The 21631-nt window shown below is 39.2% G+C and overlaps 1 protein-coding gene across 6 annotated transcripts in view; it reads right to left on the bottom strand.

Moving 5' to 3' along the window:
- Positions 1–21631, bottom strand: part of trappc9 (trafficking protein particle complex subunit 9) — a 235097-nt gene that overhangs the window by 98298 nt on the left and 115168 nt on the right. For all 6 annotated transcript variants that reach the window (XM_085445318.1, XM_085445320.1, XM_085445323.1 and 3 more), the window contains one exon: positions 9630–9772. In XM_085445318.1, coding sequence (XP_085301444.1) covers positions 9630–9772 — 143 coding nt within the window. The remainder of the gene's footprint in view (positions 1–9629; positions 9773–21631) is intronic.

Here is a 21631-nt window from a genome sequence, read left to right as displayed (position 1 = left end):
CATTTAACCACTGAGATTATTAAACACACAATGAATATTTGTTATACACTAAATGTCTTGTCAGCATTTGGACAATGTCCATAAAGAATTAAAATCAAAGCCCAAACAATCCTTTGCCAAAAAAAACAGTCAACAGAAAACACACTAAAGAAGAATTAGAATATCATGAAAAAGATCTTTTTTTTGTACTTGGTGCTAATTAAGCACATGCAGCCACAATCAAAAGAAAGGCTGTTGATTTGAAAGCTGTCCAGATGACAGTCATCACAGCTTGCCTCCTCTCCTCAAGGAGGGTAAGACGCTGAAAAGGCTGGATGTTCACAGAGTACAGCATAGACCACATTAAAAAAGGCGTTGATGGCAAAGGAACAATCTGGTAGGACAAACTGAATCTTTGCCTTTTGTCTTGTCTTCCTCCCATCACCCTCTGACTCGTCCATGCACTCAGTGTTGCGATTGGCATTTGGCATAGAGAAAAGATTTTAGACACTATTTCTTATGTGCACAATGAACTTTTCCACGTGGCTTCTGTCCTGTCATGGCTGCCTCACCATGAACCTGGCTCTGCCGGAGGCAGAGCGGGTCGTCTGATTGTTGGGGTTTTCTCTCTAATATTGTAGGGACTTACAATATAAAGCACTTGAAGCAACTTCTGTCGTGTGGCACTATATAAATACAACTGTATTGAAATTAAGCCCACTATTAAAGCAACTGGGATTGCAATAACGCCTCAGCTGTGCCATAAACCGACTGCCTCCATGTCCTGCTGCTTGTTGCAGTAACTCGTGGTGAAAGAGGCCCAACCAAGGGGGGTTTAAACCCTTTTTTGATTGGTCCTAGCAAATATTCTAAAATTTTGAGACAATGGATTTTAGATTTTCATAAGATACAAATCATAATCATCAAAATGACAACAAAAAGGCTGAAAACAAATATGAAACTTAACTTTTTCACGATGTTCTCAGTTTTAGAGATATACTCGTATTTTAATTTTTTAACAGTATCTCCACATGGAAATAGATTTTATCTCTCCGAGTTTTACTTCACCTCTCCTTGACATTTTTCATTCACTCCAAAATAATTTTCACATTAAAATTTCGACATGATACCCAGTGAGGGCTGATGTCAAAACTTTTTCACAGCCCTACTGTTTACCAGAAAGTTGTGATATCTGCCAGCAGTGGAGGCTGATCTCCATATTCTCAGTGAGGCCTCAGTCATACAAGAGAATGTGAGAGGTTTTTCACTCGGGTGCCTCGTGACCTGACGCTAAATAATGTTTCGTGTTCTTTTACACATCGTACGTGGCAGCTGTTACACTCAGAATTCAGATTTATGCAGAGGAACAGTTTGTAGTAAAATCTGCTAAAATCCTGCGCTCCACACACACTCAGTCCCCAACAATTTCTAACAGAAGACTTATTAACACATATTTATCCATCTTCAGTATCGTCTCATTTGCTATCACATTGTTTTAAGAGAGCAACACATGCGTAAAACCTGAACTATTCTATTTTTTTTAGTACATTACTTGTTCCCTTATTTTTGAGCCACAAATTTATGCTGTTTATGCTGGTCATTAATGAAGTGAACAAGCTGCATCTGTTTATAATTTCTAAATGATGAATTTTCCCCACTTAGATGGGGCCCATTCTCAGCCTGATGTGTGGTTTCTGTGCACGCCACCGCTGGCAAGTCTGCCCCTGGTTCATACCACAACAGAATTGAGATTTATCACAGGCAATTGTGGTATTATCACAAACAGACTGCATGTAAGGGCCAACTTGATCCAGTTAAACTAAAATTGATAGACTGACTCCATCCTACTGCAGTTTTATCCCTGTCTTACAGCTAGCTTGACGCACCAAAGCCAGTTTGAAGTTTTCAAAGGCACATTGTCACAATTACTTTGCTCATGCATGTTTCCAACGACCGTTTTCACTGATGTGACGTAGCCTGAACTATGCATGATTAACAGAATGCACGTCCATAAAATTTTCGTCCTCAACAGCAAAGCATTTTTCCAGGTCAACACAGTGCTAAGTGAATAGGATTTTAACAGGTTCCTGTAAAGTATGGATCACTGAGCATTTCACACATCCTGCCTATTCATCACATTCTTTAAGAGATCTGTCAACTCACTCTGAAGAGGCCCAAAAGAACAAAACGCTACTGAATTGTGTCATAAACATTATGAGTAAAAGGTCAAATAAGATGTGATCGGTAGAATAGAGAAAACTCAAACTGGCATTTAACTTAGACTATAAAAAATATAAACTGCAGGCATGGTGGTGGGTATGTTGGGAGGCTTACTGAGAATATGGAGATTGGTTATCTGGTTGTCAGATAACCAATTGAAAAAGGGTTTACAATGTCAATAAAAGCGTATTTTATATCAGTAAAAAGTAAATATTATATATAGACACTGCTCCCAGAAATTAAAAAACAAAAAAACAAAACAAAAACACACACAGAAAAGACATCAGGTCTCAGCAGAGGGGGGAAAAAGTCATGCTGGAAACACCGATATGGACTGTGTCAGGAAAGAAACTAAAATGATCGACCTACAGAATTCCCAGACACCCAAAGTGAAAAAATGATGCAGCAGGCTAGTCCATGAGAAGTCCAGCAACTCTAAATGGTACTCAGTAGTTTGTATGACCCCCACGTGCCTGACAATGTCAGGATAATCCTCAGATAGTGTCCTTTTGGAATTCTTTCCAGATCTATTCTATTGGATTTAGGTCAGGCAACCGTGGTTCCAGTCAGTTCTTCCAGGAACTACCTGCATACTCTTACCACATGAGGCCTGGTGGTCCTTGGTTCCACCAGGAGGAACCAAGGACCCACTGCACCACCGCAGGATCTTACAGTGGGTCCAAGGACTTCATCCCAATACCCAATAACACGTGGGGCGCTGTTGCCCAGCCTGTTGAGATCTGTGTATCCCTCTATTGATATGATCCTGGCAGTGCTCATCCTGTTCCTGCTTGCACGAAGGAGCAGATACCGGTCTGTGGGGTCCAGGTATCGCCTCATGCTACCAGTAGTGACACTGACCGCAGAAAAACACAAAACTAGCGAAGAAACTGTCAGAAAAGATGAGGGGGGGGACATCAGGGGCCTTCACGTGGGTTGTCTCATTGTTCCCCCACTAGTGCACCTGCTGTTAATTTCATTAACGCCAAAGCACCTGAAACAGATTAACAATCGCTTGGCTACCGAACGAGAAACAAAAGGAGATGGAAATCATGTCGTGTTATTTTAGGCACAGAACCACTGCAGTGGGGCCGGCCATGGGGGGTTGAGGTGTATGGGGAGAGGAGAATCAGGACAAAGTATAAAGTTGAGTGAATGTAATTTATGTTTGGAAAATCCCCAAACGCTTATTGAACCTGGTCGTTTTTTCATTAAAGACTGATTTGAAAGAAGAAAAAAAAAAGATGGGTGGGTGATCGTCTTGGGAGGGTCCAGCTTTCATTTTCTTAAGGGAGCTCCTGCCAGGAGAAGGTTTTGATAACCACTAATTTAGGGTGATTAAGTTTTACGCTTTCACATCGTAGACAGATGATGTTGTCAAGCACAGCATGTACTCGTTCATTTGGCTTACTTCAAGGTATTTGATCTTGATATGATTTAGTAAAATATTCCATTTTTCAGCCAGAGCTGACAAGAAACAAGCCTGACTAGACTACACTCAGCAACCCTCAGTTTTAAACAAATTGTGAAATTTCTCACATTCTCTTTGCTCATAAAGGTTAAATCAGTTTGTTGGCGGCCAGATTTTGTCCCCTAATCTTATTTTGAAGAAGAAGGAGACAAAAAAAGCTTCTCCCTAATTCATAAAAGGTCACTAAAGCGTATGGCTATGCATAAGGAGATATGACCTTTTGCACATTTGCCTAATGTGCAAGCCACTATTTTATTTTGACATAAACTTATTTAATTTTACTTTTCACTTTATTCACATTGTGTTCCTTACTTGATATAAGCATATTTAAAATGCTGTGCATTTGTTCTGGAAGCTAAGCATTTGCATTGAGAACAGCATAACTCAGAAAAAGAGACACAGAGACAGACGAGTTAAAGTTCTTCAACAAGAGTAGAGTGGTAAATGAGATGCAGAGGTCACAGCAGAATGTAACTCGTTAGCGTAATCTGCTGGTCTGCTGTTATAACACTAATATTACTGTACATATCAGGTGGTGACATGCTGGTGAAAGTGTGAGCAGTGAAAAAGGCAAGCAGGGAGTCAAAGGAGGACAGTAAAAGGTGAACAGCAGACGGTGGCAGCTATCTTATTAGCCGTGATGGAAACATTACCCAACACTGATGAGGGAGCCAGTTAGCTAGCTAGGTGACAAAACATGCCTCACTGGACAGTAACAGTGAAGGACAGAGACAGGAGAAAGAATCACAACTGCATGGAGTAATGAGCAGATTTATCTTTGTAAAGCTGTATTTATTCTTCTTTGTCTGCACCTGTGGATCATTGCGAGTCATCTCTAGGACACATTCATGAGTTGATGTCACTAGCAATCCAGCAACACACAATTCTGGATTAACCATACTCAAAGCCACCCACTTGTTGGGAGCAGGTGAGATGATTCTTTTACAAAATGTCATGCATTTATTAGAAAACAACACTTAGATAACAGACAGTCATGCAGAGAGATGCAGCAGTGGTGCACTAGTTGAATTCTACAACCACAAAATCAAAAGCTTTACCATACAGCAATTTACCAGCTAAACAAAAGTCTTCTTTTATTCTGAATTTAACAGTGATGCCAGGAAGGAACTATATACTATACCTGACAAATACGAAGCGCTACCTTTAGTTGAATTAATTAATTACACAGCCATATGAAGGTGACTACTTGGGCATTAATAACACAAATCTAACTAGTTTTAGCTTTTTTTTCCCCCCATACTGGTTCTGAAATACAATTTTCATATTTACTATATCAGCATTGGTACAAACTGTGGTCATGTGAACTATGTGATGGTTCCCTTTTAAGTCTGCTTCACATGTAACTTGATACAGAACATGGCCTGAGTTAACTGTTTTATTAGTTCAAAAGAGAAATAATAAGCAACACTGCACTGTTTTATCTGTTGATATTGTTTACATCCACTAATCATTAAATACCAGTGTTTCCCCAATAGTGAATTCATTGGAGGGCAGAAAGAAGAAAAAACAGGAAAAAAAGAAAAAGTAAAAAAAAAAAAAAAGTAAAGTAAGTAAAAAAGAAGATGATGATGAAAAGGAATAGACTGGATGAGGAGAACGGTGGAGACTAAACACTGATGTAAGCGGCTGCTCTACTACTACACAAATAAGGAGGATTTCTCCTGGTTTTCTTTCTCTTTTTAAGAGACATAAAGAGGAACCGATAAGTAGAGAGACAGGAAGGGGAGGAGAGGGAGAAAAACAGAAAAACAGATCGTAAGGATAAGCTGCTGCATTATTGAGCAGTTTCGTACCACCACTTCCAAATTCTCTCCACTTCTCTTTTTTTAAAAATTCAATAGTGCTTATCAGAACAAGTAACGCTGACTCTTCAACAGGAGAAATTCGAACAAAATGAATGTGTGTGGACTCTGCATGGGTAAGCAGACAATGGGTTTTTGAATAAATGTTATTACACTGTGAGCCCCATGTGTCTGAAATATTTATTGTAAACTATCTCAATCCCTCATCTGTGAGCCTTGTAGAGGTGGTCTTAGAAGGTCCAGACGTGCTTTTATTTACTCTGTGAGTGTTAAATGGTAACAGTGATGCATCAGTGGATGGTCAAAGGTCGTTTCAAACACAGGTGCCCCCTATGTTTGGTGCTGCATGTTATTAACACAGTAAGAAAGGAAAGTTGGCGGCACCGACTTCTATCTAACACCTAGTTTGCTGAGCTGTGAAAAAGAGCACTTATCCTGATGTTTTTGTTTTTATATTAATTACATATTTCAGATCATCATCGAAACATTTTAATAGAAGACAAAGCTAACCCGACTAAATACAAAATGCGCTTTTTAAACGATCATTTCGTTTATTAAAGGAAAAAGGTTATCCAAACCTATCTGGCCCTGTCTGAAAAAGTAATTGCCTCCTAAAACCTAATAACTGGTTGTGCCACCCTTGGCGGCAAGAACTGCAATCAAGCATTTGAAATTACCGGCAATGACTCTTTCACATCGCTGTGGAGGAAGCATCTCAATTAGATTTAAGTCGGGACTTTGACTAGGCCACTCCAAAACCTTCATTCTGCTTTTTTGCCATTCAGAGGGTGACTTGATCGTGTGTTTCCGATCGTCGTCTGCTGCATAATCCAAGTTTGTTTATTTATAAGGACAATTCAAGTTAATCGACATTCACACCTAAATACATCATGTAAATATGTCAGATTTAGCCACATAGACAAACTTTCATCTATAGTATGCGAATAAGTAAAATACAGAAAAACGTAGGAATTAAACTTATATCCATATACCAATACGAGCCCGAGTTTCAGGACATGAACTAATAGCTGGATATTCTCCTGCAGGATTTTCTGGTAGCAGAATTCATGGTACCCTCAATTGTGGTCCAGGTCCTGAAGCAACAAAGCAGCCCCAGACCACACTACCTCCCCCATGTTTGACTGTTGCATGATGTTCTCTTTATTAAATCCTGTGTTAGTTTTTACACATGATGTAACCTTCCAAAAAGTTCAAGTTTGCTTAAGCAGTCCACAAAATCTTTTCTCAACAGTTTTAGGGATCATCATGATGTTTTTAGGTAAATCCCAAAATGTTGATTTTCTTCCTCATCCTCTCGAGTCTCAAGAAGTCACTGGGATGAGTGACGAAATGTTTCTGTTCAGATGAATGGAATCAACTTTTTGGGATTTCCTCTTACTACTCTTTGTATTCTTTCTGGTCAGTAACAGATTTTACTTTTAACTCTCCAATGGATGCCACGCTTACCACCGTTTCAAATCCAAATCCTTGGAAATGGCTTTTTAACCCTTTCCAAACTGATATATGTCAATACTTTCTTTCTCACTTGTTCTTGAGTTTCTTTAACTTTTGCACGATGTGTTGCTTTTAATGATCTTTGGATGACTTCACTTGGTCAGATAGGTTCTATTTAAGTGATTTGATTTAACAGGTCTGGCAGTAATTAGGCCTGCAGGTGCGGCTGGTCTAATTCTATTAACCATATTTCTTTGAGTAAAGTTAACAACAGTTACTCAATGAAAGAGCATCATTCTTGCAGGGCAATGAGGAAGTGATGTAGTAACAAAATTCATAGAGCGTTAGCACAGGGTTTGTGCACATTTCTCTTTGAAAATAGCACTGCAATTGAGAGCAACGACAGGCAGCTGAAGGAGAATCATTATGTTTCTGATATAATTTGACGTTTGACGACAGTGTAGGTCCTGTAGGTTGAGGATGATCATTCTCTAAAAAGAAAATCTGATGGCTGAAGAGACGATCTTATTACAAGTAATTCCACCATAAAAATCAGAAATACCCAAAACTCGGCTTTAAACATTCAGAATGAGAAAGAGCTAAAGGTAAAGACAGAGGCCGAGTTTTGGGACACACTCATTCTGAACATCTCCCCTCTCATTCCAATAAATGAACACTTTTAAAAGCAACTATCCTAACCACATCGAATAATTTCAATGTTCTGATCACTCAATGAGTAAGAAAAATCTGACAAAGTGTTTAATGCTAGTTTTTGGTACTAGCCAAGTTTTCAAGGTATTGTGCTAAAGACGTTTTATGAATATCTTTATTATATATTTAAAAATCCCAATCCTAAATTTACCTTAAGCAACTCAGATATAAAATACAGCACGCTCTGCACGAGACTCTCCATGCAAACATGGAAAGGGGCCAAATATTCACACATTATGTCAACAGTACAGTCTGTCTGTGGGTGAGGAGACTTCTTGCACGTTAATATGCACTGCGGTTTTTGAGCACCTTGCTTTTGGGTTGGTGAGGGCCAAGGACTGAAGATATAAAGCCCACTGAGTCAGTAAATGTGGAATTGAGCCATAATAAATTTTCTCCATAAGAAGAAAGAAAAAGGTTAGTTCACTTTAGAGGAGTTTTTAAGACTCAGTCTACTGAAACATTTCTAAACCTTTCAATTTCAGCACATTTCAAATATCTATTCAGATCTAGTTGATAACCAATAGATACTGTATAATAGAGCTGTGAGGCTGAGAGAGCTAAGGGTGCTATAGAGATAAGGGAGAGGGGGCTGTGATGACAGGGTGATGGTATAACAGTCGGTGCAGCACATCTATCAGCACAGTGCCAAGATTGATGGCTTAAACTGCAGATATTATTACTGCTAATGATTCACCTCAAGTGGCCATTACTCTGCTATGATCCGTCTCCCTTGCTTGGAGTTTTTTCACGACAGTTGGGGGAACTAAAATAGTAAAGTGAAGCGAGACAGACCAGGGAATAAAAGTGGGTGAGGATGGGTGAGGATATGTGAGGCCATGAATATCCATTCAGTGTGCCTGCTCCTATCTGACCCATCTGTGAAAATATCATCTCTATGTCCTCGGGTTTGGTTAACAATAGTGTCATAGCAGGGCTGCTGCTGCAGTGGTTAAAGAGAATGTCAGTATCTGCTCCCCAAATCAAGAGAGAAAACTGTGTATGACGCAAAATGAAGCTTTAAAAATGAGATTTATCAACAGTTGCTGTGACAAGGGAAGCTCTGTGATAGGTTATTATTCATTGCTTGTCTGCGACTGCAGTCGCTAATGTTGAGTTAGTATTGTTATTTTATCTGTTTGAATGATGAGGTTACACGAATAGCCCGGTAAGATATAAAAGCTGCATGGAAGTTGAAAGTCACAAGATCAAAAATTGAGGAAGAACCATTGAACTCAGACTTAACTTCTTCCCACGCACAACGGACGCTAATGTTTTTGTCACTTTTTATGGAATCAAACTCAAAGTAAGGTCAGTACTTCCACGCTTTAAACGCTGCACGCTCATACTCTCTCCTGCACTCGATATATGATCCACTGTTGATCTGCAGACAGCTGTTGTCACGAATGTCGCACTCGCTTACGTCACTGTCATCAGACATTCTCGCAAAAAAAAAAAAAAAAAAAAAAAAAATTACAGTTTTAGTAACGCAGTGTTCCTACGGGAAAGTAACGGTAATCTAATTACCGTTTTTGCAATAGTAATCCCTTACTTTACTCGTTACTTGAAAAAAGTAATTGGATTACAGTAACGCTACTGCCCATCTCTGTTAATAGGCCAGCAAAAGATTTAGAAATTATGATTATTTACGATACTATTTATGACCATTCATTCATTCTGTAATTTATTATTCATACCTTTTTGTGCACTTCATATCCACTTTAAAGTTTACCGCATTGTGTTTTGTTGCGCTTTTGAGGCGATGTGGGACAGTTTGTACTACGTATGTCAGTACAATAAAAATAAATGGTTATCTTCTCATTATTATCCTGTTGTTCACCAAACTAGCCCACCAGTCTCTGCAGACCCCACATTCACTCTTTAGATAAACTTCTTTATGTAAAAATTTTGATTTTTACAGTAAAATAAACATAAAAAACAGAAAGGCTATACAATTTTTTAATAGTTACCTGGTAGCAGGGAGGGTGCTGACTCGGGTGAAAAACACTGAAGGTTCCACATCAACATGGACACCCAAAGACAGCTCCCTGTAGTAGCCTTCAACTTTGCCTGCTCCCCCCGAGTACTTGAAGTTCAGCACCGCCTCCAAAGTCTGCAAAAGAACAGACGAGGGGAAAAAATGTAGATCAAAACAAACTAAAACAAGCAGGCACAGGTGTTGCAAAGTTACTCCAAAACAGATGATTCATGAACAACATGTCACATCCTAAAACTGAGAGGAGAAGGTGTTGAGTGTGGGTGAAAAAGCGTGGATTTTCTGGCTGTGTGCCACTATAATGGGGGGAGGGTGGTGGAGATTGGACACACAGAATTACTCAAAGGTACTCTGTGCTGGGGAGAGAGGAAGGGCCACAGGATAAGCAGCCAAGTGGGCGAAGCGTGGGGAAATTAAAAGTGGCAGTTTATGGTGAGCGAGCACTAGCTGACTCAGGCAATGGGGCTGAAACAGGGTAAAAGGATCATCCAAGGTCCTGCTTTTTTTTCTTATGCAGCATATATCATCTCTCTGAAAATTGCTGATGGAGGAACTGGCTGCGCCTTTCTAGAGAAAAAAAAAAATCACTGATTCCTTGATTATTTTCGCTCTTTGTCCACTTTTGTGGAGGCTGAGAGCCAAAATGGAATGATTTGGAGCCTGCTGGCTAGACGGCTGACCTATTACAACCTTAATGAACAAAGCAGAGCCCACTGAGCAATGAGAGATAACAACATTAGAGAGAATTATTATTATTGTACATTCGACAGCTTAATTCCAAACTTACACTTATCTGGTACGGTTCTGGCTTTATTTCACGTTCTGGTATATTTTCATGTTCTACAAACCTACACTCTTCCTTATACATTATAATGCCCTCCATGGCGCCATGGATTCCCATGAAAGCTATTCATCTTCCCCTTAGGATGAAACCATTAGCATGCTTAAAAGAGTATCCTTTCTCTTTTGGGTGCAGATGTGCAGCTCAGTCTTGTCCTGTTATGTTGCCTGTGACAGAAGCTCTCAGCCACCGATGATGCCGTCTTGAGATGCCTTTCCTTGCGACTGAACCCAAAATGACAACTTGACCCTTGTAACCTTAATGACTCACATGATGGCAGGGTGGGGAGCAGTGTTTCACAAAGGACTTACACCTTGGCTTATGTGACCCTTAAAGACTGACATTATTATTATTATTATTATTATTATTATTATAATTATAGGGTAGATCAGTTGCTCTCAGGACCACCACCAAGGGGAGAACCCCACTGTGGATTAAACATTAAACATATGGGACTCCATCAGTTTTTAGGAAGGAATAAGGAAGAGTGTACTAAGGTGTGCCTTAGTATTAAGCTTTGTAACCTTACATGTTCAACAGAACATTAACAATGTTAAACACCCCCAAATTATCCAGATTCACAGAAGTTAGTAAACCTAAATATCATGAAGCTGATACGAGTTGATTTTCATCCAGCTTAACCAGACATTTCAAAATGAGTAGATATTTCTAAGCGAATTCATCTATTTTGTCTTATTTAATTGTAACATAATCTTTCCCACACTGCAACAGTGTAATCTACATTACATTACTACAACCAGATGATTTCATTGACCAACATGAAGGTCAATGAAACAAGACCTAAGCAACTCAACAAACAAACATACGTTTCAGCTTTGCTAATGCTAATGCTTTCCAGACATGCTCACTTAGGACTCGACACTAACTAAAACTGACAAACAGGTGCTGGTTGGTCTTTTATTCACCTTCCTCTTGCATTTAAAAAAAAATCATATTTAGTACAGTCTGACTGCATGTGTAACGCCACAATCAGCCAGAGAGAGCTCTAATGACGCTGTCTTATGCTTTACATACACACATGCTGAAGCAGACGTAAAAATTGACATGATTACAGTAATAAGTGGTGTTTGCTTAATCTGCCAAGTAGTTCAGGTTAATTAAAAATGAGTTAAATTACCTGAAAAAGTAAGAAAATGTTAAATGGAGTGGTGGATAATATAAGGGGGCAAATTGCAATGATGTGTTGTTCATTAGTGAACTCATTCAAATGGAATCACAGCTACTGCATTAAGATATGTGCATCAACTTTGAGATGTTTGATCTTAAAGCAAATGCACAACTTTGTTATTTTTAAGCAGCAGTCACCTGACTCCTATTTTCAAAACTGTCTGTCACAATATCCTCTTCACAGTAATGAACATTACATCTTTATACATAAAAAATAACTAGTTTATGGGGGGACTGACAGAATAAGACATGGACAGTAACAGTATAGTGTGAAGTCTTTGGACTTATAAAAACACATGGTACAGTGGTAAATGGTAAATGGCCTGTATTTGTATAGCGCTTTACTAAACCAGTCATCCACCCATTCACACACACATTCACACAAGCTACATTGTAGCCACAGCTGCCCTGGGGCGCACTGACAGAGGCTGGATCCTGGAATGTTGGTCATACATCACATCACCCAATGAGTCTCAAAAACAGTGATGGTTTGACAAAATGTAACAAAGGTCACTAACTTTTAAATTACAAATAAATAACTATACTAGACAAGGTACGGAAACAGTATGTAAGTAATACAGCTGAAGCCTATGATTTATTACTGGGCTGTACATAAATGCATTGATGTATATTTAAAATAATGCATGCAAGCCAAAACTGTCTTAAATGACACATGACCTGAAACTGTGTTTCTTGCACTAATTTGGCTTCGAGTGGAAGAACAAGAAGAGAAAAAAAAGACAAAAAAAACTTTACACTTCACTGAAAGTCATCCATCTGTTAGTGGCAGATCAGTGTACTCAAATACCAAACAGCTAGAATAATGTGCTGTTAAACCCCTGGTCTTAGTATCATATCAACAGCATCAGAATGCTTAATTTTAAGTCCAACCTTGTGATCCAATGCAAAATAAAACAAAGGCTGCAAATGAAAACTCTGATATCCTCCGAATACTTTCGTCCTCTACTACTACTGTGAAAGTGAAGCGGTGGAGCCAGTCTGCTTTGGATCTGGACAAAGAACAGCTGTCTTACAGTTCCAAGAAGAGACAGACTCACGCTGTGCTGGCAGCAGAATGAAAGGAACAGCATGTTGATATAAATCTCATTTAAATTGATTGACTAAATTCCCTCTGCTTCCTTGAGTAGAGAAACCGGTTGTAGACAGTTTCCAGGATAAGTCCACATTTTCTCTCACTTGTTTTCCTCCAACAAAGAACAACTTTATCCTCCTAACACCGTTATCTAAAGCATTGCTCTGCAGCAGAACTCGTCTGTTGTCAAAATTATTTTAAACACATCAAACAGCCATAACATTGCACTGGGACACAAAATGCTTCATTCAAACAAACAACCGATGCTTCATATCTCGACAGTGTATTGCAACATATTTGTTTATAGTGAGTATTTCTAACAGTGAGACATAAAAAGATATGCAAGTCATTTTTCCTCCAAGCCGACCCGTTGCTATGTTACGTAAGTGTCATCTTGTGGCTGCCTATGTGGTACTAATAACTTCAACATGATCCTCTCGAGGATCAGCGATTGTCTCAGCGACACTATCAAACAGCGATTGTATACTCTGATTCTCTCTTCAGTCCAGGGCCAGCCCCTGAGCTCCTCGTTCATTCAATTCTCGCTCTGCTCTTGGCCCTCTTAGGACTAAACGCCAATCACACCATGCTAAAAATACATCCTTCTGTAATGAGCTGGCTGTGCTAGGAGCATGCCAGTAACAACACACTGCTTTAATAGCACAACACAATGCCTGGCTGCAAAGATGCATAGAAACATCATGATCAGTGAGAATTCCCAGATTTGAGCAATGACTTTACCAAAGTGTTCACCATCACTGACAACTAGAGGTTGTATTTGGTGTGTGTGTGTGTGTGTGTGTGGGGGGGGGGGGGGGGGGGGGGGGTTAAAGTCTCGTAGTTTGTGACCAGCAAAAAAATTTAAAAAAGGCAAAGCAAGAGGAAATAAATTAAAAGAGCTTCAGTTAATTTATTCTAGTGAATGGTTATCAGCCTTTTGTGAAATAGGATAAAGCAGGAATACTGACAGAACTGAAATAACAGTGACAAATATTAAAAGTGACACTAAACCTGTAAATCTGCAATGATCACCACACTAGCATATGTGTAACTGCTAAGATTAGCCACAATAAGCAACCAAATAAATTCAGTTTAGTTCTAGTCAGTTTTACTACACTTGAGTTCAACTTTTCAGCTGTGCAAAAACAGCAACGCGTCTCAAAACAAATTGGTGTCTCTCAAAAAAGTCCATAAACACCTGGAAACTGAGGACACCAGCTTGCTGGAGTGGAGAGTAAAGTCGTCCCATTCTGACTGTTCCAACAGTTCTGGCTGATCTTTCACATACTTTTTGTTTCTTGACGCTTTAAACGTGTTCAACTGGTGAAAGGTCTGGACTGTAGGCAGGCCAGCTTACTACCTACTCTTCTACTAAAAAGTCATGCTGTTGTGCTAGATGCAGTATACAGTTCAGTATTGTCTTGCTGAAATATAAGAGGGCTGGAATGCTCGAAGAACTGTGTACCAATGGTGTCTTTCCAGATGTGTAAACTATATATCCATAGGCAATATATATACATATCCCCATACATGCAGACTTTTGTTTGTTTTATTCGATGTGCTTCCCATGACAGAATTGTGGCCATTTTTAATGCAGCACTGCCCAATGGCCTGAAGATCACATATATCCAACATTGGTTTCCAGCCTTATTCATTGCCCACAGAGATTTCCCTAGATTTTGCTAAGATTTACAGACATTACATTTATGTAGAGGAACATTACACTGAAATTGGTCACAATTTGCAAACAGGTTTTTTACAGATTAATTAATTTTCATCCAGCTGTAATTCTGAGAAACTCTCAGGTGTAAAAAGAGGATCTTAGACATGTTACTGACCGGCTCCCAGTTGACCTAATGAGCTACAAAATGTTTCTCCAGCTGTTTTTTTTTTAGTACCACTTACTTTTCCAACCTTTTGTTACTCACACCTAATTCAAAATGAGCTCATATTTTATTAAAGCAGTAATATTTTCTATTTTAAACATTTGATACGTTTTCTGTTGTGAATAAAATGTGGGTTGATGATTGCATTTTATTTCTATTTACATCTTACATAGTGCCCAAAGTCTTTCAGAATTGGGTTAGTGTGAATAGTTTAAAACAAACAATATATTTGGTTAACGTATCTCATAAAAATGAATCAGTTCTCTTACATATTTTAAAATAATTGAATTAACTCTACAAATAGAGAACTTGCAAACTATATTTAGATTGAGTAAAGGCTTTAATATTTGATATTTGATTGCTTTTATCCAGACCTTAGTTATCGTGTCTGAAAGATGCGTCTCAGAGTCTCAGTCTCTGCAAAATAAAACACTATCAAAGGACGTAATTCTCAAAGACAAGCACACAATGAGATATGTGAAAAATAAAAAGGCATCTCGGATTACCATCGGAATAATAGTACAGTAATGTGTAAAAACGGCTCCACACTAAACCCAAAGATCTTAACTCTAAGAAGAGCTGAAGAATATAAAAGACCTTGAAGATCGTTTTTGCTGATTATTCGCTTCAAACCTTGGTGAGAGTGCAAGGAACCAAATGACATAGAAATGATTCAGGATAACAGCTGGCAGTTAATATTATTGCTATCTAGCTTGTGCTAAGCCATTTATAATTGCTCACTCTGCACCTGTGACTTGGTGGTAAAAAATCCACACAGGTCAGTGGACACAGGACAATGCTTACCTCTGCACAACCTACTAACTACTGTTCAACAGCTTAATATAAAAAGGGACCAAAAATGGTGAATCTTACCAAAATAAACTTACATATCCAGACAGAGAAGAAAACAGGGTGTTTTCTTTGCACCAACATCTTTGCAAACCTTATGCCAGCAATGACACGAAAAGACCGTTTACATTTTTAGAAACCAATTTGCAACCATTCCTACACATTTTTATGCCTGTATTGATGTTTTTCTACATGCTTGATAATAACATCACAATTAAGCTGGTTTAAATTAATATAAATGTACTACAGAAAACCACCATTGCCTTGTGTCTTCATTGGCCTTTTTTAAAATCTTTTTAAAAACACTTACTCACTGCAGACAGGACACGGATGGCAGATTGGCTTTTACCTTGAATGCCATCACGCCACATTGCTGTGTTGTGTCACAACAAAACCCCATAAGACCATCCTCTGTGTTCATCAACACAAAATACAGCATCTGTTCGACAATGGATGTGCACACGCACTCCTACACATAATGGATTAACAAAAAAGGAGAAGACAAGACAAATAACTGAAGGCTTTTTGAATGCACTGGAATGGAGATAAAGACCCTGACGCATCGTGCTGAGAAGATTATGGCATGGCCACACGTCTCCTGACAGGAATACTAAGAAGCAGCATCACAGTGACAGGTAGGCAGAAATGGGGACTCTCAAAAATGCACAAACTTACGAGGTTTATTGACTGCTGTTTGTTGGCACAAAGGCAATGCTTTGGTGTTTCTTAGAGGACTTCAACATTTTGGAAAATTCACCTATAGGCTGTCTTACTCAGGTAATCAATATCAATTTAAGCAGTGTGGATTCAATACCAACGCAGTTCCTTGACAGCATAGTCAAGCACACAATGCAATTACCACTGAAGGCACACGTATAGTCAATGAAATAAAAATAACATCAATTTTTGAAGTCTCTAATGCTTTGAAGAACAATCAACAGTCAAAAATGCAAAGAATTCTGTGACTAATGTGTTGTTTGTTTCACTTTTTCTTCTGTTTGAGCAGAAAATGCATTGCTTGACACAACTTTTGCGATGACTCAGCAGTCCATCTGCATCTGAAGGACAAAGGTCACTCTTTCGAGGATGCCAATGTTCACATTTTGGACAGAGAGGACAGATGGTTTGAAAGAGGAGTTAAAGAGGACATCTATGTCCACTGTGAACGACCATCTTCGAACAGAGGCGGTGGTTTACGTCACAAACTGTCTGCCATCTATAATCCAGTTTACAGATCCCTTCCCAGACGCCTTAACGCCCACTCACATCCTCGGCCATTTGACATCAGTAAATCACATGACAGGGTGGGGGCTAGGTTTCACAATGGGTTCACCCGAAACCCTGGCTGATTGTGACTAGAGATGGACCGATCCGATATTACGTATCGGTATCGGTCCGATACTGACCTAAATTACTGGATCGGATATCGGAGAAAAATAAAAAATGTAATCCGATCCATTAAATATCACGAAAGCACCTCACAAAACTTGCAACAGGCCGTAACTCGCCTCAGAACGTTAGCACGTCGGAGCAGTATGCATCACGTGATAGAGCGGCTGTGGCATGCGGGACCTGTCGGTGGTCTGGATAGCATTTGGAGCTTCGCTAGCAACCCGGCATTTCATCTCCGACAAAGTTATCCCCGAGAGAAGTAAAGCAAGTGTGTAAGTCCATCTCTGAATGTTTGTAAAGCATTCCTGCGTTAAGCTTACCAAACGATATATGGAGCGACTGCCTCTTCTGGCTGCTACTTCAATCATGAAACTGCTTAATGATCAGCTGATCGGCTTTTCTGTCGCGAGTCCGTCTCTCTGGTTTGTTTTTGGCCCACTTTGCACCAGACAGAGGAAACCAGCGGCTGAACAACAGCAGCACGTTTAAGCTTGATAAGCTGTTGTTAGAATTTATTTATTATTACTTTCTACTCGAGGATCTTTTTCTACATAGCTGACGCTGGTAACTGTGCAGGGGCGGATCTAGCAAAGTTTAGCCAGGGGGGCCGATAGGGCATTAACAGGGAAAAGGGGGCACAAAGACATACTTTTCTTTCTTATTCTCATTTAAAATGTCTAGCTTTTAATAAATAATTATCCGAATCTTACACCCAAAGTTTTAATTTGATGTAAAATGAATAGAAGTCAATTACTGTATATAGTGACTATTAAGTCTAATATATATACCCTAGTAAGCTATAGTACTTTTTCCTTTGGGAAGGTACCATTCTGTGCAGTCTGCAATTTTGTTGAAGAAAGATGTTGAATCTATTTAATATTTCTTGAAAAATAATTGATTTCTGTGCTTTTTTTTTTTTCACACTGCATCAAATTAAGGTTGATTACGTCGATTAAGCATCATGAGGTGGAGCGTTAGGGGTGGTTCCCTATTTTTTATTTATTTATTTTTGTTGTTGCTGGGAGTTGGAACCCTATTAGTTAGGTTGCTTAATATTTACGCTAAGTACTCTTTAAAATACCAGAATAGGGAGGATGGTGTAGGTTTAAGTTTATTAGATTGATCAGTATTGCTGAACTATGAAATTATTTTTTTTTTTGCATACAGGTATAACAGAATAGCTTTAGTGTAGTTGTTGTTTTAAACTTGAGTATGAACTTATACAAAATGCAGCAAGATATTTAAAAAACAGTTTTGTTGATTAAAAAACACTATATCGGATTCATATCGGTATCGGCAGATATCCAAATTTATGATATCGGTATCGGTATCGGACATAAAAAAAGTGGTATCGTGCCATCTCTAATTGTGACCCACACCCATTTTCACACCTTGGCTTGTGTGATTAGGCAGAGAATCAACAGGGCGTCCATGACCCTCTTGGGGACACTTGCATAGGGCTTAAAATCCGGGGCTCTCCACCAATTGTTCTTAGAACTCAAGAAGCTTCTCGGATGAGAGGTGAAACGTCTTCAAGGAAACTTAATGAAGTCCAGACGCTTTTCTTTCCAAGCTCCTTAGACTACGAAGACCTGGATGACTGAGAACCTTCACAGACAACCTCTGCAATGGTTTCCCAGTTCAGTGTGTTGTGGAAGCAGATGGGAGCCATGAAACTCTCCCACATCCTTCCATGGTCAATCACCATGTCTCTGAATGATTTACAATCAGAATAGGGCTGGGCGATATATCGAGCTTTTTAAAAATATCGATATATTTTTATACGAGATATAAGATGTGACAATATCCTTTATATCGATATAGTCTATGTTATGCTATAATTATACTTGTGGAGCCGCAAGTTTGCCTCTCTTTCGTCCACTTTTGTCTCTACGCAACATTACTCGGCCTCGCCTCTCCTTCACTGAACACAACTCCCCCTCCTCCCCCATAGCTTCACCTGCAGGCAGCGACAAGATGGACACGGCAAATCTCCGTTAACGAGTTACTGCGCATCGCCCCGTGCGTGGGGCTGGACGACGTCAACGTGTTAACGAGCAATCCACGCTAACGAGCTAATCACGCTAACGCCATGCACAGCCTAAAATCCTTTCATTTTCTCAAAAGTTGACAGCGCGCCTTATGTATGAATTCTGGTTGTGCTTGATGACCGCAAACCGATTTTATGTGAAACACGGCGCTCAGCAATCTGTCAAAAAATGTTTTAGTTCGACTTTGGTAAGCTACGGAGCTGCACTGCTTGATGGATTGTTGGAGCATTACGGCTACCGGAGGCTGGCGGAGTGATACGTACTGTGCTTCAACGTAATATTACCGTATTGTGTGTGTATAAGGACCATAAATGGCACCTGTTAAGAGACATGGTTACAAAGACGATTTCAAACTCCAGGCTGTCAGTCACACAGTAGAAGTTGGTTACAGAGCAGCTGTGAAATCTGTCTTTGTTATTATGCTCAGCGTCTCTTTGTTATGCACAAAAACAACAGTTTTCTTTTATTTATGGAGCATTATTATTTAATAAATGCTCGTAATTTATTTTTGAGTAGTTTTTTTTCATGTACATCTACGCTGTATGTTAATAAAAGTGCCTGTGTGACATCTGGGACACAGCTTTGACTAAGAACTCTCTTTTTGTTCTTACTTTATGGCTTTAAAAAAAATATCGAGATATATATCTTATATCGCCATCCAGCTAAAAGATATCGAGATATGAATTGTAGGTCATATCGCCCAGCCCTAAATCAGAACCAAATGATTTCTCTCAAGACGACATGACCAGGTCATACACCTATGCTCTGCATTCCTCTCCTGCTCATCAATTATACATAAAATTACTACAGAATCATCCGATTATTTCTATAGATTTGTACTAAGTTTAAGTTGTACTCAAAATTTGAGACATACAAGGTGAACAGGACTGGAGATAGCACAGTCCCTTGTGAAGCTTCTATACTACACCTCACCGTATAAGTTAGGGTAGGGCTGGGCCATATCATACCGTTCACGGTAATACCGGTATAATGTTCAGCAATGATAAGAAAATGAAATATGGCGATAGAATATGGGTAAAACGCACATGCGCAGTCCCTTTGTTTTCATACGTACATGGCGGAAAAAGCATGGCGGCGATGGAGAATAAGAAGGGCGAAAGCGGATCGTTGAATGAAATGAACCAGAATTGGTTTGTAAAAATGCTGCAACTTCAGTGGTGTGGAACTGGTTTAGCTTTCGTCCATCAGATACACAACAAGGCACTATTTTTGGTAGTGCATGCTAGCGGGCCGTCGTTATTACCGTGTTGTTTGGAAAATACGTCACACTTAAAATCAATCCTTTGGTTTTTCTGAAAATCGACAGTGCCCCTTATAATCCCATGTGCCTTATGTATGAATTCTGGTTGTGTTTACTGACCTCGAAACGATTTTATGTGCACGGCGCTCGAAAATCTGTCAAATGTTTTAGTACGACTTTGCTGAGCTACGAAGCCGCACCGCTTGATGGATTGTCGGAGCATTACAGCTATCGTAGGCAGGCGCCTCGCGGAGTGATACGTACTGCGCTTCCACATAATATTACCGTATTGTGTGTGTATAACCTCTTTTTAAGTTTTCTGGATATTATACATGGTTATGCTGAGGATATGTCAGCCAGTTTCCACTGGAAAGGTCTTTTGGTTAAACTGTCAGCAAAGAATTTGCATTTGCACTGTTACATTTTTATATAACTTTAATGCACATAAAAAACAGCTGCTTGTTTAAGTGAAAATACATTGATGGTTTTTGGGGGAGTTTGCACTAATAAAGTTGTGGAGTTGTAAAGTGTTTTGTCTAGTGTCAATTATATCGTCAGTTATATCGTTATCGCAAATTTTCAGATGTATGTCGTGATAAATATTTTTGGTCACAGCACAGCCCAGTCTCACATACCGCATCACTCAGTACTCCATGAGATTTGGATGTATTTACTGATATTTCTTAAAGCTTCTCCATCAGCAGCAGATGGATTGTGGGGAATGTACCTGACAACTCAAACGCACTGTTTCTAACAAGCAGCCACTTCTGTCAGAATGAGATTAAGCTCTTTGCAGCATACAGATGATTTGGTCACCCATTCCCAGAAGAACAACGGTGAACACTTCTTTGTTACATGAAACAGTCAGGATGGTATCTTCTGCTGCTTCAGACTCAGTTTACAAATGTGGCTCAGGATCCATGACAGCAGCCAAGGACTAATAAAAAAGTAAAACACTAAATTATAATTTTTTTTAAAAAAATTTTTAAACAGGTGTGTTGGATTTCTCTGGGACCTGTTCATGGTTGAAAGGTAACAGGGCAATTCCTGCAATCAGTGCCTTTAAACAGACAGAAAGAGGACGTACTCTGAAAAACAAATGATAACTTTCAGCTGCTCCCTTATTTCCCAGCAGGTCACCACAGTGGATGGATCTGCATGTTTTGCTTTGACATTTGACATCAGATGCCCTTTTTCACAAAACCATTTGTTCATTTGCCATACGGTAATTCTTTTTGTAACACTGTTTAGTGGCAGAAAATTCCACATTTCTCTCCTATGATTGTTAATAAATAGCATATTTGAATAATCCCTTCCCTCTTTAAAATAATGAACAAGGGTATGCTAACAGATCACAACCTCAGCCACTTAAAATGCTCTTATTATTGTACCAGTTGTAACAATATTGACACAGC

This window comes from Copadichromis virginalis, linkage group LG22 (assembly GCF_057382275.1).
Source record: "Copadichromis virginalis isolate Kocher_CV1m ecotype Utaka linkage group LG22, C_Virginalis_male_GT1.1, whole genome shotgun sequence".
NCBI classification, from domain to species: Eukaryota; Metazoa; Chordata; class Actinopteri; order Cichliformes; family Cichlidae; genus Copadichromis; species Copadichromis virginalis.
The sequence above is the reverse complement of the archived record's forward strand: the minus strand, read 5'-3'. Positions and strand labels throughout refer to the sequence as shown.